General features: G+C 29.9%; 1 protein-coding gene across 1 annotated transcript in view; it reads left to right on the forward strand.

The window, feature by feature from the left end:
- The window catches only part of LOC107445807 (junctophilin-1), an 85,346-nt gene that overhangs the window by 36,500 nt on the left and 31,177 nt on the right, over positions 1-17,669 (forward strand). The window contains exon 2 of the mRNA XM_071177552.2: positions 13,555-13,805. Within this exon, the coding sequence (XP_071033653.2) occupies positions 13,555-13,805 (251 nt within the window). The remainder of the gene's footprint in view (positions 1-13,554; positions 13,806-17,669) is intronic.

Below are 17,669 nucleotides of genomic sequence, written 5' to 3' on the forward strand. Positions count from 1 at the left end.
CCAGACTGCTGGGAAACGTGGCTCAATTTAACCTGATCTTGCTTTCTGCATCCCGTCGTAAAACAACAAAAGCTGTTTATTGCCAGCATTCGATTTCATGAATTCAAAGGCTCTTGAAAAGGACCACCGTGATTATCCCCAACATATGCGTTATAGAATACAAAGCTAAATTTTCTGAGAAGAACCACTTTCAGGACAAGACAAGTGTAACCAATTGATTTACTACAGATAGAGAATATCCTTTCATCTCAAATATCTTTAAGCATCCTATAGGCGACTCGTTCCCCCTTCCTTTTTTTTAGAGAAAAGGGCCATATCTCAGAAAATTCAAATTGTCTTCCTTTGGAGGGGTACAGATACAAATAAATGGAAAAGAAAAGTTTCTTGATTGACATAATTTTCAACCAATAACTTTATTTAAGCTACAATCAGTAACTAATTTCCCGTATTTACACCCCCCCCCCCCGGTATATACACACAAATGAAACATTTTGGTAAATACTTTACACCTTAGTTTACAAGATTTTGTTTCAACTTAGTTCGTGTTTAGATTATTTTACTTTTTCGCATTGCTCAATTTTTATTTAACTTTATCTAATATTTTACTATTTGATTTTTTGTGACTATTTTAAGAGAAAAGTTTCGGGCAACGATCATATAAAGAGGAACATGACTCGTGCAGAAATTTTAGAGTTGACGTAAGTAACCATTTATTCTATATAAATTGGTTCCCCTTTCTTTTTCCCAATGTTGATTGAATGCTTGAGGAATCTTCCATTTCATTGGGCAAATAATTTTAATTATTAAATTTTGAACAGGTTTTTAAAGGCAGATTAATGAAATATAAGTTTAATTTAGTTCAAACGAAACCACTAATTTATTTTTAGGAAAAGCTAAAGTCTGGTGTTTGATAAATAGCCTTGTTAAAATGGTTAACTTTGATGTATCTCCACTTCGAAAATATTTATTTTCAAAATTTTTCTTTTATCATCTTTGCCTGTACCGAAATTTTAAATTCAAAAGTTCTTTTTCTTCTTTTTATGTGTTAAAATGTGTACTAAGATCTAGTAGAAGGTATTTCAAATTTGGTTATTTTAACATATAATGTAACATTTAATGTATAATATGTAAAATAACTAACCATCTTTTCTTAAAAACTTAAAAGTTTATTTGCAATTCGTAATTAAATTTCATGATTTTAATCTTTAAAATAGTTAATATTTTATCATTTTAATCTTTAAAATAGTTAATATTTCAATAGGCTATTGAAATTATAGTATCGATAGTTTTTCCTTATTTTAACAAAGTCATTTCTTGTATATAAAAATTATTAGGAACAAATAAAACTATTATTTGTGACTCTAAAAATTATTATGATATTTTTACGGAAATATGAGAAGAAAAAAAATAAATTTCATGAAAGGAAAAAAAATGGTAAAATTATGCGTGAATGCACAGAAAAAGTTTATACATTATTCTAACAAACATTATTCTAAATATAAGCATTATATCAACATTATTCTTGCTTTTGAAAGCATGCTGTAATAGTGTACAGCTTATATTGCTTCAGGTAGTAGCTAAACCCTTCAAATAATTTTATCAATAATTATTATTTATCGATCAATATTGATTATGTCTAAACCAATATAAGTGAAGAGTTTAATTTTTCTAAAGCATTATAATATTTTAATTATAAAAAATTTATTAAAACTAAATGAAAAAATAAAATTACAATTTTTAAAAATTATATAATTTTTTTACATTTTAAGCATTCAACAATGAAGAGATATACACATACGAGTATTATAAATACATAATAATACTCAAAAGTAATAAAAAAAAATTCAAGTTTTTGTTAAAAATACAATGTGACGTATTTCTTAGGAGGAGATGCCGTATTATAAGTTTTAAGAAGTAATTAAATTTTTTTAAATGATTGATCTTATCGAAATAAGTTTCATTCTTTGACGTTATAATTTAAATATTTATTCGATTTTAAATAAAAATTTTAAGTAACAATACACAAATTTTATTTTGATTTATTTTATGAATTTGCCTTTAAATGTTGTAAAGAATATGTGAAATATTTAGTACATAAAATTTGAGTAGGCAAAGTAGATTTCGGTTGGTTTAAGATAAATGTTGGTTTAATAAAATTACATACAATACTTCTGTTTATGTTTCTAAGGATTGTATTTTTCCAAACCTAAAATTATTTTCTGTAAAACTTATGTGGTATTATGTACGCGTATGCATCATAGAGTTGAAATAGTAGTATTTCACCAGTATCACCCAGTATTTCAACTCTATGGTATGCATACAGGAATAAAAAATATCGTTAACACACACCAAAAAAAAGAAAAGTGAATAAATTAAAAATGATGGTTTGTTATGTTCTACTGATTATTAATTAAGTTTAGTTTTTATATTATATTCATTGTTGCTCTATTTATGTTTTTGTTTTGTATTATAAAAACACGAATGTTCTGAATTTGTAAACGAAAATCTGATAATTGAATTTATAGTTATTTAAAGTATTTTGTTTTTTATTTACTTATTGAGGACAGAGTGTTTATAATTGCTGAAAGTCAAATAATTGTTTGGTTTCACCAACCAAACAATTATTTGACTTTCTTTTTTTTAATCTATAAAATAAAGCTGAGAAGTCCATTCCAAATAAGTCTGCTGCTGCTCTTAAACATGCACCATTTCTGACAGCTTCCATTGCTTTTTCAGTGTTTTCTTCACTAACTTCTGGTTTAGTGCGCTTTTTTTATATGTTCGCACCATTTTTATAAACTGTACGAAGGTAAAATAACAGGATTGAGAATTTTATTAAATATAATGTTACACCATAAATGTTTCAATTTTCTTGAAATTAAATTATTTACATTCTAAATCAAATTTTCTTGAATATTTTTATAAAATTTTAAAATAATTATTTTATTGACGCTTTTAATGAATTCTTTGTTAATAAATTCTATTTTCAACAACAATGCAGCTAACTGAATCTTGATTTTAAGCCTTTAAAAAAATTTCATATAATTGAAAAATGTTTTACAAGCATGCTTGTAAAACATTGCATGCCTTGAACACTTTCACACGTTTTTCAAAAAGTTTAGAATAATGCCTTACAGAAAAAAATTTAGTATTTTAAATGTAATTAATGGGCTTTTTGCAGACTAATGACTTCTTCAAGATTACTTAACAAAAAAAATAATAATCGTGGGGCACCTTTCAACACTGTTGAAATGTGCCCCCTAAGCTCTGTTGAAATCTGCCCCTGGTACAGACATTATGGTTAAAGTATTATCAACTACTTTAGAAAACGACTTTTTACTAATAAATGTAGAAGCAGAATTATATTACTTACTTACTTTATTTACAAAAATTGGGCACCTGGGCCACTTAGCGGCCCCTATCCCATACATCTAGAAATTTACAGAAAATTTATAGTAATAACATTTTGAATTTAGCAGTCGATGTGGTAGCTAATAGAAAAACAAGCACTTTGCTTGAGTAAATATAACATTTGAATATCTGATTCATCGAATCTAAGTTGATATATATAAATATAAACATAATTTAACATATATATATACATAAGTTGACATAAATAAATAATAACATAAATTGATACATATTTCACTAATTAAATTTCTATATTTTAACTAGCACATATTTAATTGTGACATACATTGAAGTTCATTCGAATACATTGTGGTAACCATAAAAAAAAATTAAGCCGTTTGCTTGTGAAATAATAAAACAATGAAATTTAATATGACAAATTGACTTAACACTAGAAATATTGATTGTAGACTTAAATTAAAAATAAAGATAAAACATGATTTGATATGTACAGTAATTGATTTTTGAAAAATGAAAGGCATAATTGATGAATATAGATAAATCATACCTTGATACATGATGAAATAACATATTTGGAGAAAATGCAGTGAATATATTTTATCAGAGAAGTATTGCTCATTAAATACAATAGAATTTTCAAAAGAATTTAACATGCGAAGTTGATATATATGTATGCATAAATTGGTTATATTATCAGAAAACAATTCTTAATGTAATTTAATTTAACTTAAGTAAAAGTCTGATGTGAAAAGTTCAGTGAATTTAACTTGAGAGTCTTGAAAATAAAAGTAGAACTCACTGGGATTGAGATGTTTCCCCGATAATCCCCCGCAGAAGACGGAGCACTTCTTCATTTTTGAGCAATTCCTGTAATTCTTTGATTAATGACACTAATCGATGAGCAAGTTTAGGCGTCGAATATGATGTTGTTCGAGGGCTCCTTCTGCTGGGACGGGTCTCGCACCCAGTATAGTTGGCTGTGTGGCTTTTGTAACAATTACAGCATTTTGGAGGTGTAGTTCTGTCTTTGTTGCATTCATGTGACCTGTGGTTTTCAGCACATTTTACACACCTTGCAGGTGCATTGCAGTGGCTTTGTGTATGTCCATAATTTTGGCAGTTGTAACATTGTATAGGTCCTCGACCTCCTCGAAATCGTTCGATTTTGATCGGGATCTGCTGTATGTTGTTGACTTCGAATATTCTTTGGTGATTCGCCGTTGATGTTAGGATTATGAGAAAAAGTGGATGGAGCCGACAGGCCTCTCCCATTCTTTTCTTAAACTGCACAATTTTAAAGGTTTCAATACTGTTTTTCTGTAATTCTGTATTGATGGCATCTGTATCAAAGTCCACAGGCAGGCCCCGGACCAAAACCTTAATATATCTGGCTTGCAGTGTTATTTCAGGTTTGCTGGGCGGATCCCGTACTTTGTCGGTATCCTCCTTAGGTTTTGTTGTCGGCAAGATAGTGACGTCATCTGTTGAATTATGTTGGCTAGAAGAAGGACAGCTGTTTGCAGATATGAGTGTAGAATTATCTTCAATTGTTTTGATTGCATTTTGCTTTTTTGGGCAGAATTATATATCCAAGCAGATGAATAAATATCACTGACCTTATTAAAAGATTACTGGTAGATAAACAGTTTTAAAATCAAAACTGTCTTTTTACTTTTGGAATGTTAAAACATGTTCCACAGAGTAACACAACAGTAGTAAAAAGAAAGAGCTTAAAACTAAATGTCAACAGTTATGCATAGTTAAAGCTTATTTTCTGGCATTTCGGCGAATCATTAAGCTATATTAGAAGGCAGAAGGTTTAGTTGTTGAAATGTACCCCCCTCTCCCTTACTAGATCTCAATCTAAATGGTTTAAGGGCTAAACTTAAAATATGCTAATTAGATGGGGTAGAAGATATTTTTTTAAGTCAGGCAAACGTGGTTCCTCTACCTATATATATACATATCTATATGTATGTTGCTGTTAAATTTGCATATTTGTCCCTCAAAATATGGATGATTTTCGCATAAGGAAATTAAGGTCCCATAAGTTATTTTTAGGTTGAAAGTTTGGGCTCCTTTATTTAATTTCAGTTTTCATGCCTTTCGCAATGTCTCGAGAACTTTTGAAACGAATTGAAAAAATTTTATACCTAATAATAAAATTCATTTACCTAAAAATATTTTCCCCGACGAAAACAGTTTTTTTTAAAGTATTTATTATTAATGGTAAGAAAAATTTTCAATTTAAAAATATACAAATTTTTATATCATTTTAAAGAACATTAATTTAAATGGTTAAATGCAAAATTTGAACGAAATCTGTCGAATAGTTCTTGAGAAATTAAATGTTAAATATATAAAATTTTTAAAATTGAATAATTCAGTTGTATTTGACTGATTTAATACACATTAAATTTTGTATTTTGTCATTTAAAATGACATTTGTTAAATTTTCAATTAACAACTATTCTCTTAATAAATAAAATAATATAAAATAATTAATACTTCTTAAAAATTATTTTTGACAAGGAACTATTTTTAGGTAAATGAATTTTATTATTGTGCGCTTAATTTTTTTAGTTCGTTTAAAAAATTCTCGTGGTATGGCTATATATTTCGAGAGTCAAGAATTCGAACCATTAAAAAAAGTTATGCTTTTTTTTAGAAAAAGATGTGTCTGTTTTTCTAAAGTATTTTGAGTCTTAGTATGTAAAAGTTCAAACTTTCGATCATAAGTCATTCAAAGTGTTTGCTTTTTTGCACATGATACATGTGCACAAACAGAAGTTTTCTTTGTATTAATTGAAAAGTTTTCAATTGATTATATTTTAATTTCTTTTTATTTGAATAAATATTTTCTTTTAAAAAAATTTTGATTTTATATTTAGAATTAACACGTGACTTAATAGCAGTTGTATTTTGAATTGTTTGAGGGGGGCACCAAAATATTTTCAGTGCTTAGGGCCTCAAGAGGTCTTAATCCGGCCCTGCCAGTCCTCCAAGGTTTGGTGTGGTCCTTGTGTATATAGGAAAACACAACATTTAGGGTCACGCAACAGAAGTCCTTAAAACTAGTTTCCATCCTCCTCTCCCACCTGAAGTTGAAGTGAAGAAGAAAAGTTTTCTCTTTTAATTTATCATTAGTTTGTTCTGCATTTTACACTATTGGTACAGAGATGCCAACTGCTCCGGACACGCCAAAATAATTAAAAAGACGGTAAATAACGGCGAAGTAAATTTTGCAAATTTTGACGATTTTTGCTTTTAAAAAGGTATATCGTGACATAATTACTGTAAAGTGGTAAATTATGTAAGCCTACGAATTATTTGGAAATAGTGGTGAGTAAAAATCTACCATATTGAATTTATTAAACTAAGAATCACAATTGATTAACTACCACTTCAAAATATATATTTGCTGTCCGGAGCAAGTTGGCATCTCTGTTGGTAAACGGTACTGAACTGTTAATAAAGATATTCCTTTGAGAATACATTAATATTATTCATGTTGATTAAACCATGCTAGCACATTTTGACAAAGAAAAAATAAAATGGCGGTGCGAGTGGTAGCGTACCCAACCATACATTTAGAGTTGCGAGACAACTGGTTCGCAAGTGACGTACCTATTGACAGTCACTTTTCTTCTTATACGCATGCGCTGGATCTTAGATCATGTGATACTCTGTTACAGTTCCTCGCGTTAGTGACGTAATCTAAGAGCTGGACTTCTCCTTTCTATATTCTTTACCTCTACCGCCTCAAGCTTAGACTAAGAAACTTGAAATCACGATGGCGTTTTTTAAAAAATTGTTTAGGGATTAAAGCATTAAAAAAAAAGATATCACTCCCACTACTTTGAAAAATACATAAATTAGATTTAAATTGCCTACCACAAACGATATAAAATACAAAGTATTAAGATTATCTTTTTAATTCATCTTTTTTTGAGAATCACATTCTAATATTAACAAATATATAAATTAAACAAGCTTATTCTGCTTTAACTTGCGGAATAAGTAAATTGCTTGAATCAGTTAAGATACTAAGTTGAAAGATTCCGCGGTTTTTTTGGGCGAGAAATGAGAAAGTATAGTGATCATGTTGCTAGACAAAGAAGAAATTTCGAAGTTGCTTGTGATATTGTTTAAGGAACAGTGAGAAAAATTATAATAATTCGTAATATATTATTCTTTCTTTAAATTATAAAATTTATACTACTTTTCCTCGTATGTTCAATGGTAGTCTACGTCGCAGGAAATTTCGAGCTGAAAGAGAAGGACATGCACTTATCTATTAACGATGTTGCTACCAGTGAGATAGCCGAAATTTCTTTAAAAGTAGGGGAGAGTGGGGTCAATTGCAAAATTTTTTAATTAACTACTTTTAACTAACAAAAAATCCAATATATTATTAGTATTAATTGACAAACGAGTAAAGTAGACTATCCTCTACTAGAAAAAAATAATAAAAACCTTATTTTAAATGTTATTATATTAGTTATTAACAATTTTTGACAGTTGTGCACTTGTTACAATTGTCCCCACTTACGGGGTCAATTGTAACAGTTCATAAATTCAACTAATACATAGTTAATTATACACATTATCATAGTTGTGATATATTTTTTATTGATCAAAATAGTAGTGATATTTTAGGAGTAAAAATAATAATGAGCAGAGACCTAAAGGGTTAAACTTTTAACTTTAAGGGGTTAAAAATTTTAATTTATGCTGTGAAAGGTGACAAATAAAATAATGCACATGCAACATAATATAAATGATATAGGAAACTATTGGTGGTTCTTAAAGAGTTAAGTAATGGTTTGTAAACATAAGATTATTGAAGTTATACTTCTTATGCGACTTCCAACAAGGTTGCGTTAAACGTTTAACGCTTTTAACGTATTTTTATTGGCCGGGAAATCACGTGGTAGGATCCAGTTTTCCCTCATTCATTTCCATATTATTTTGGTTCTCACTAGCAAAAAAATAATAAAAGTCATAAAAGTATTGTTTTTCTATAAATACTTTTTTAGTTTGCTTTGATACACATATAATTTAACAGGGTAGTATTTTTTATTTTCAAATTTAGTGGATAACAGTTGTAAAAAATGAGTGAAAACAATCCCACTGACAATGCGATGGATTTAAGGTTATGTCAAGGTACGTCTCTTGTGAATATTAATTGATTGTTCGGTTTTCTCTTCTGAAATTACATTATGACGCATTCACATACATTATTAATGCAAATACATTTTCCAGGACGAGACGATGAGGCAACCACAAGCACTTCCACTGGTTCAAGAGGGGAAAATGCACAATATTATCGTGATTACAGAACACGGAAGCGAGCGGAGCAGGAAAGGTGTCGTTGAATAGAACTAGTGATCCTTCTACAACTGCTGATTCTTCTACAATTAACGTCGCAGGTTGCGAAGTTTAACTTCTCCCGCGCGGAGGGACTCCACGCACTATTTTTTATTTTAGGCTGATACAATCGTCCCTTTACTTATTGTTACAATCGTCCCCAAGACGCCATTTCAGCTTCATTTGTTAAAAACAATGCTAGTTAATTAACAAAACTAACTTTTTTTATTGAAATATAAATTAAGATGTCCACTTACATATTCGGTTAATAATTTTTATTTGTTTAAACAAAATTACTTTGTTACAATATAATATTCTAATACCAAAAAAAGTACTTACGTAGCATGAAAATATCTTTTGTTTTGTAACTCTTTCAAAAGTACATAAAAATGGTTGTCAGCAGGTTACATGTAGATTTATTAAATACACCTTGTGCTCCACCTCTTAACAAAATGTAGAACCCGACACTCGAAATTTTTGCTCTGTTAAAATCGTACCCTGTTACAATTGACCCCACTCTCCCCTACTGTATTTGATAAAAATCTTCAAGTCAAAAAAAGAAAGAAAATTTTGAATTCTTCTGGAATTGACCAAATTTTTTTATTTGCCGTTATTTTTTACATCGTTGATTTTGTTAAATTTAGAAAAATGAAATTTCATTCACTTAGAATACTATTTTACATAAGGCTCATGTCAAACAATGGCCTTTGCAATCATCTCACAGACTTTCAAGAATTTTTTTTTAAAAAGTTCTTGGTGAAAAATGGTTAGATTTTTCAGAATTTTACATAAGGCTCATGTCAAACAATGGCCTTTGCAATCATCTCACAGACTTTCAAGAAATTTTTTTTTAAAAAGTTCTTGGTGAAAAATGGTTAGATTTTTCAGAATTTTACGTAAGGCTCATGTCAAACAATGGCCTTTGCAATCATCTCACAGACTTTCACGAAATTTTTTTTAAAAAAGTTCTTGGTGAAAAATGGTTAGACTTTTCAGAATTTTACATAAAGCTCATGTCAAATAATGGCCTTTGCAATCATCTCACAGACTTTCAAGAAATTTTTTTTAAAAAAGTTCTTGGTGAAAAATGGTTAGATTTTTCGGAATTTTACATAAGGCTCATGTCAAACAATGGCCTTTGCAATCATCTCACAGACTTTCAAAAAAAAAATTTTTTTTTTTTAAAAAGTTCTTGGTGAAAAATGGTTAGATTTTTCAGAATTTTTGGATCAAACCTACGATTGAGTTCCATTTTTAAATTTTGACTCAATTTAAGAAAAGAGCATAATTATAAATGTTGACTCGTACATCAAAAATACTCATAATTTTTTTTTGTGAACCAATTTTCTTTAGTTTTGATATTATAAATTCAAAATCATAAAAAAAAATAAATAAATAAATAAATAAATAAAATAAAATAAATAAAAAAAAAAAAAACATTTCTTATATTGAAAAATATCAAAACCAAACCAAACACAAAACAAAAACTTAAAAAATTTTTTGATATTAATAAATAAAACATTTAAAATTACGATGAAAAAAACTTTTAAAACTTTTAAACTAGATTAAAAAACTTTTTTTTGCACTTAAAAAAAAAACTTTATTTTGGTTAAAAGCTAGCTTTCTCCTGATTCTTTTGTATTAAAATATATAAAATTTAACATTATAACATCATTAAAAAAATTGAGGTTGCGAAAATTGTAACTTCCCTATAAAAAATTCGACTAAATATTATATAAATATTTTTATATATTAATATTTTTATATATTAATATTAAGTAACCATTATATAACTATAAAGTAGATTGATTACATAGTATTGCCCTTTTTCTTTCTACTGGTACCAAAATTAAGAAAAATAGCTCATAAAATAAATAATTGCTAATTTTTATCATACAAGTCGCAATCTGTAGTTTAGTTACGTCATTTTTTTTAAAATTAAATGAAATTTCAAATCTAATCGTATCTTAGTTCAAAAAATTTTGAAGAAGTTATTTTAGCTTTATTTCATTGAGAACTACTCTGCGAGAAATTTTAATAATTTTCTCTGTTATGATGACAACGTCAATTGGTTTGAATGAGCTAATGTAAAATGGTATTTAAAGTGAAAGAAATTTAATTTTTTTTCACTTTAATTAAACAAAATTTACGATTTAAAAAGCTGATGGCAGTTTAAACATTTGATCAATTTTACTAGAATTCTAGATTTTGTTTTCCTTATGTAAAGTGGCATTTTATCAAATATAATACTTTTAAAGAAATTTTGATTACATCGTCAATAGATAAGTGCACGTCCTTCTCTTCAGCTTTATTGGTAATTTCCTGAGACGTAGACTACCATTGAGTATGAATTGTCGATATGATCAATGAGTAGGCGGGGCATATGTGTAAGGTAACGCCCACTTAAAAGGCTTTATCTTTAATTTTGTGTTTATATAGCTGAAGGTGAACAGGGTATTAGTGGTTTTGGTAGTTATAGGAAGCATCACTCCTATTTCAGAGCAAGTGAAAATAGAAATGGTGCGAAAAAGTTATTATTCTAAAAAACTTGTTCTCGTAATGATGATGTTGGCTTTGCATGGAAATGTTGCTTCCACTGAAACAGAAGAAAAACTGGAGATGTTGATTCAAGATGCTGGCGATCTGAAGAAAACCAAACTGAAACCAAAACAGAAAACCTAAGAAGTGAAAACAACTGTATCCAATCTTGTGTTGCTGAAATGCGAAAAATTAAGCAAGAAGAGATCGGAGTATTTCAACCACCTCAGGATCTGTAAAAAGTCTCTTTAGATGTTGAAGAGTCCAGGCTAACCCCTTAGCCTTATCCTGAGGGAAATTGGGCTTTCTGAGGTGAAATCGGAACTTGCAGCCTGAATTCATTGGATGTGATTGGCCACAGTTGAAGCACCTATCAAACTCTGATTTGTCCTCATCGCAGAGGTAGGAGAGATCGATCCCGGCATCCCAGCGTTCCTCAAGCAACATGATTAGCCGTTGCAGTTTCTCAGCACATGACCGAATATCTACTATAGTTCGAAAAACATTACTGTCATATTCCAGTAGCCGCAAGAGCATCACCTCCTTTGAAAAAATCTACTCTCGGACTGGCACTCTGAATGCTACTTCAGTCCAAGTGCTTACCGCTGGTCATCTTTATATTTCTCCACGGTTCCTCGATTGTGTTGAGATCGTAGATTCTCCGATGTGACTGTATTCTCTAAAACTGAAGGGGAAGATTCTGGGGAGATCTGATCAGGAAGATTGGCAAATTCATGTTGGATGGTGAATTCGTGAATTTGCAGATTTTAATCCTAATTTTTGTACAGCTGAAGTCTCTCTTTCGGATATTTTCAAGTTTTTCTTATGTTTGGGAGAAATTTGCTAATGAGCGGAACGGACTCAACTGTAGGAATCTCCATCAGTGTCGGTGAAGGAGTAGCCTCAGTTTTTGGAGGAGGCTGGGAAGAAGGAGAAGCAAGCTGTTAATCAATGATGTTGATTGATTCAGTGTTGGCATTAGATTTCTTCTTCCTCTTTCTGACAGTAGAGGATATTTCTGCAGCCTCAGAGGCAGGCTGAGTTTTAACCTTAATCGGGTTTTTCCATCAAGATATTTTTCACAAGAATCAAGATGCATATTTTGTAATATATTGTGATAGATTCTGGCGGATAAGAACATTCAGCTTCTCCAGTTGTCTTTTCAGACTCTTTTAAAGAGTGAGCGTAAATATCCTTATTCCATAAGTTTTAATTGGTAGCGAAACTCTTGTTTTTCCATTAAACTTTCTGAATTATAATAATAATTATAAATGAGTTTGATGACCACTACATATTAATAATTATAAATAGTCTTTAAGGTCGTTAATATCAACCTGGCCATAATGTGAATTCACATTTTAGTAAAATAACTGCAAAGTATTTCAAAACAGTGGTAGACAACTAAAAATTTTCATAATTTTTGATAATTTACCTAACAATTCAATTTCATCATCATCATTTACATGAGAACTGGGCATCTGAGGGCTTGGGGCTCTTCTCCCATTCATCTTAAAAGTAAAAGAAAACATGCCTGATAACAGATGTAGTAACAAGGTGCAAAATGGAGTTCGTGAGAGCATGGAGCTTAGCCATTATGGGGTAAAGACAAAATAAATTGGGATTTAGTAAAGGTAAATTATCTAGCAATTTAAACTGTATAAAAAAATCTGGACCCCTGAGGCCGCTTGCGGCTTTTTTCCTATTCATGTTTAGCTTGATCTTTGTTGTGCTCGATGAGGTTGGGAATTGCAAATGAAGTAAAGGAATATTCATTGGAAAAATTGAGGCTCTGACTGCGTAATTATATGCAGTAGGGTGATAAGACTATATTATAAAAGTATGAACTTTAGCTAAGATGATATGATGAAAAAGTATGTATATGCTATTGATGTCGGGAATATGATGCATCACTGCAATAGTATGATGTTTTTGTCTTCAGTTAAATTATCAAATAGGAATATTTCATTAAATTTGCTGTAGAGCAAGAGGTAGCTATTTCGTAGAATTTGTTATTTAATTTAAGTATATGTTTGTGATCTAACAATTTAAAACAAACCATTCTATATCACCTTTTGATTCATTTACGTGTAGTGGTGAAGAAGATAGTTATAAATCCAATTTAGAGTGCAAGGAATGTATAGACTTAGCTATCACTGGAAAAAAATTTCCCTACATGTCCTTTGAATCCACATCATTGGTTGTCCAAATAATTTTGACCAGTGAGTGATGGCATATTTTCAAAAACTCTTGTTAATGTTAATTGTGTCTTTTTAGGAACTTTCCAAGGTCAATGGGCAAAAGGGATGAGACATGGCTATGGAGTCAGAAGCAGCGCTCCGTTTGGTCTTGCAACCTTCGTAAGGAACCAGTCTTTAAAAGCACCACCCACCCCGTCAGACAACCCAACTCCCGAGCCCAGAAGACCAGAGGAATGCAGAGGAGGATTTGTATTGAAATCAAGAGAGGCTACAAGTACTATGGGAAGATCACTGCCCGATAACCGTCCTAAAGCATCTACACTGAAAGTAAGAGATAAAGTTAAGCTTTGTTTTACTTATTAAAAACTTAGTTTAAATTTAAAGTAATGGTATTTGATTAAATGCTAAGTTCGAAATATATTTAAGGGGAAAAATTTTTTTACCAGCTTTCTAGCCATCTAGTTTTTATTTTCAATGAGTTACTCGAATGACTTATTTTATTTTATTTTAATATTATATTTTCTTATTAGTATCTATATTATATAATACGCTAATACGTAGGTATCAATAAAACCGATGATATTTCTTTTCTCGCGTTGGCAACAGTTTTCATTTTTAATTGATAGGATTCGGCGCGCAAGAGCACGTAGTGAGCATCATATGACTAATCTATTCGCGATCGCAACGCTCGAGTACGCCGTCTAGCGGGAGCCTGTAAATATCAGTCATTAATTTATCACGTTTTCATTTAGTTCCATCAAAATCATTGACTGAATCAGACGCCATTTCTTAGCAGCAAATAAGAAACGAAATTTCCCTAAGGAAAAGGCAGAAGAACTTCGAAAAAATCTCCAGAATATTAGTAAATCTTTCAGGAACAGAACACGCCAAACATTTGAAGAAAAATTCCTCAATAATTTTTAATTTCTATTATCAACAAACTTGCAACTTATGACTTCCGATTTCAGATACTGTTACAGATGTGTGTATTAAGGTAAAATGCATTTCTTCTGTCTTCAATTCATTACGAATTAAAGTGAAGTCAACATTGCTTTCGTCATTCCAGTGAATAAATATGAATTCAGAACATACAGAATTGTAATAGTTATAGCATATTCTTCTTCGTTATAGAATAGTATATATTTCTGTATCCATATAATTCGGAAAACAACAATAAAAAATTATCCAAGTTACTTGAAATAGTGCCATTTGTGCTGATTCTTAGTTAATTTTAATCGTTTTCTTGGTAAGTATTTTTTTAGTTTTGAAAGAATAAGTTCAACTAGAATTCAGCTATTCTGTTTTTAGCTACATATTCAAATTTATATCAATTATAAAATTTTGCTGTGTAGTATGTTATCTAAAAGTAATGAAGGGATAAACTATGTATCTATTATTTGAGAATAAAGTTTTCAAACAAGGAACTTATCATTTTGGAATTCTCCAGGAATTATAAATCAGGTAAGTGCAATGATTTTTACAATAAAAAATTTGCTTGTAAATATTTTTTTTTTTCATTTGATGATGGTTCTCTACAGAATGGTTTTTTTACGTCTGATTAAGAACTATAAGAATAATAAAAAAAGAAACAATATGAAAGTTTTTATTTCAATGTAAAGAATTCTTAAAATCGTTTTTTCATCCTAAGAATTCTTTATTTTCCGTTTTTTAGTTTATAATTTTTTGATAAAAATTGTTCTCAAAATACTTTTTTTGAAAAATTAAATGGTATAACATTATATGTTTATGTATACTTCTTGTATATTCCAATGTTTGAAGTAATATGATTCAGAAAAGTATGGAATAAAAATTCGGTACTTACGTATTAACGCCACCACCGCTACAGATTTGGCGGTTTTTAAGTGCCGCCAATCTACACTTAAAATTTTTGCGACAATTCATAAAATAAAACACTTTATCTAAAATCAAACTAATCAATCGGATTTCGGTGGAAAATGAGCCGATATAGAGTTTAGCATAGATTCAAAACAATCATATCGCCATATGAACTCTGATAAATAAGATTCCAAATGAAATAACATTTCCAAAACGTACGTTTACCAAGATAAAGTTTCATGTTGTGGGAATTGGTACATTTTCGTTTTTTCGGTAAAATATTTCCCTCCTGAAAAAATAAAATTGCATCTTGTTTTGTTTTTGGCAAATCCCGAAGACGAATTTTCGTAGCACTAAAAATGGCGACAAAAATAATTGTTTTTTTTGTTTTTGTTTCGTCAGCATTCTTTATTTTACGTTTCTTAGTTTCTAAATAATGATTTTTATTGAAACTTGAAATTTTTTGATAAAAATTGTTGTCAAATAACTTTGTTTACAAAATTAAATTTCATAAAATTATGAGGCTTATGTATACTTTTTGTTCATTTTAATTTTTGAAGTAATATGATTCTTAAAACTTTAGAATGTAAAGTTTAAATGGGCCTTTCATGTTATATCATTAAATTTAGTAGTACTATTTCTCGGGCATTAGGTTTTAACTCTTATAAGAATATACATATTTTTTTCTTTTAATGTACAAATATTTTTCCGATGTGTTTTGGATATTCCTTCTCTAATAAAAAGAGATACCATTTTGTTTTCGTTTGCATAAGAAAGAATATCAAGCATTTTTCTTTTTTAAATTTAATTAGCCACAATAAAGAAGGAACTTTGTAATGCTACGTGCTACATTAACAACGTCTCTAGAGTAACTGAATGACTGTTCATATAGAAATCGCAGGTATTAGTCTCATACAACAACGCCCCCTATAATTCGTTGCGATCGCGAATATTATATAAAACGCTAATACGTTTTAATTGATAGGCTTCGGCGCGCAAGAGCACGTAGTGAGCATCATATGTCTAATCGGGTGAATTCTCGCCGAATTATCAAAAAAAATCTCACAAAATTATCTTCATCGAAACCGATGCTTTACATCCGGCGTTCAGTACTATTTCATATTGTTTTACAACACATGGCTTAAGCCCTCTGGTGGAAAAGACTTTAAAACAAAACTTACAACAGTTACTTTTCTCAACAACTGAAATTTAGAATAGTGTGATTAAGAAAAATATGCGAACTGTTTTCAATTTCAAATTAATATTGAAATGCACAGGTTTAGAACTTTCTACAGTGAAAAGTTTTCGGAACTTCAGTGTTCAAAAAAGTATACAAAAGCTAGACGTTAAGAACGTATCCAATGAGCGAGCAAAGCGAGCATCGGATTGCGAAGCAATCCGAAATGAACTGCGAAAGTAGTTTCGGGGTTGGCGAGCGCCAGCGAGGAGGGGGCGAAGGATCCTAGTTTAAATATAAAATGTTAACCATTTTGTTAAACTCTATTAAAAATTATTGACGTTTGTTTTATTTTTCTAAATAAGTTTCCTGAGGAGAAGAGGCTACTGTGGACAAATGAAATATTTCTGTTATTTATCACTCATAAATTCTCAATAAATTTTGACAGATTGGTTAGACTGTGGCACACTTTAATACATAGTTGCAAGGCGAAACAGTTTTATATTAAGTAACAAATTGAAAGTTTTTTATGATGGCAAAGTAACTTTTTGTTTATGTTTAATTGCACCTTTAGCAGCGATGCCAACTTGCTCCGGATAACGGATAAATATTTTCGGTAGTAGTCTCTTAATGTATAATTATTGGTTTAGTAAATTCGATTTATAGGGTTTTACTCACCACTACTTCTAAATAATTCAATTGCTTCAAGAAACTTGCTACACTACAAAACATTACTCTGAGGATAATTACCAAAGTCAGGTGGTTTGAAAGGAATAATGACATATGAACTGATCTAAAACTCTATTTATTTGATCAAAATTTCACGTGTTTTGATAAAGCTGTTGATAGCAATACTGTAAATTTTAACAATACTTTTCAATTTGAAAATCTTAAGAAAGATGCTTGTTTTAGACCCATAGCACACTTTTTCACAAGTGATGCGATAATACCCTTTCAACATCATATGTAAATAGTCGTCTTCACTTGTATATAGTCAACATTTGAATATATTCATTATTTGTTTCTCTTCATCAACTAATCAACTAACAACTTCATCAACATCAATTAATCTTCATAAATTCTTTCATATCCGCAAATTTATTAGTTCAATCTCGATCAATTTAAGGCTAAGTGACGTTTATTTCCTGTTCTTCCTCCTATTAGAGTTCTTTTGTTAT

The sequence above is a fragment of the Parasteatoda tepidariorum genome, chromosome 3, assembly GCF_982258835.1.
Source record: "Parasteatoda tepidariorum strain Cologne lab strain chromosome 3, Ptep-v5.0, whole genome shotgun sequence".
NCBI lineage: Eukaryota > Metazoa > Arthropoda > Arachnida > Araneae > Theridiidae > Parasteatoda > Parasteatoda tepidariorum.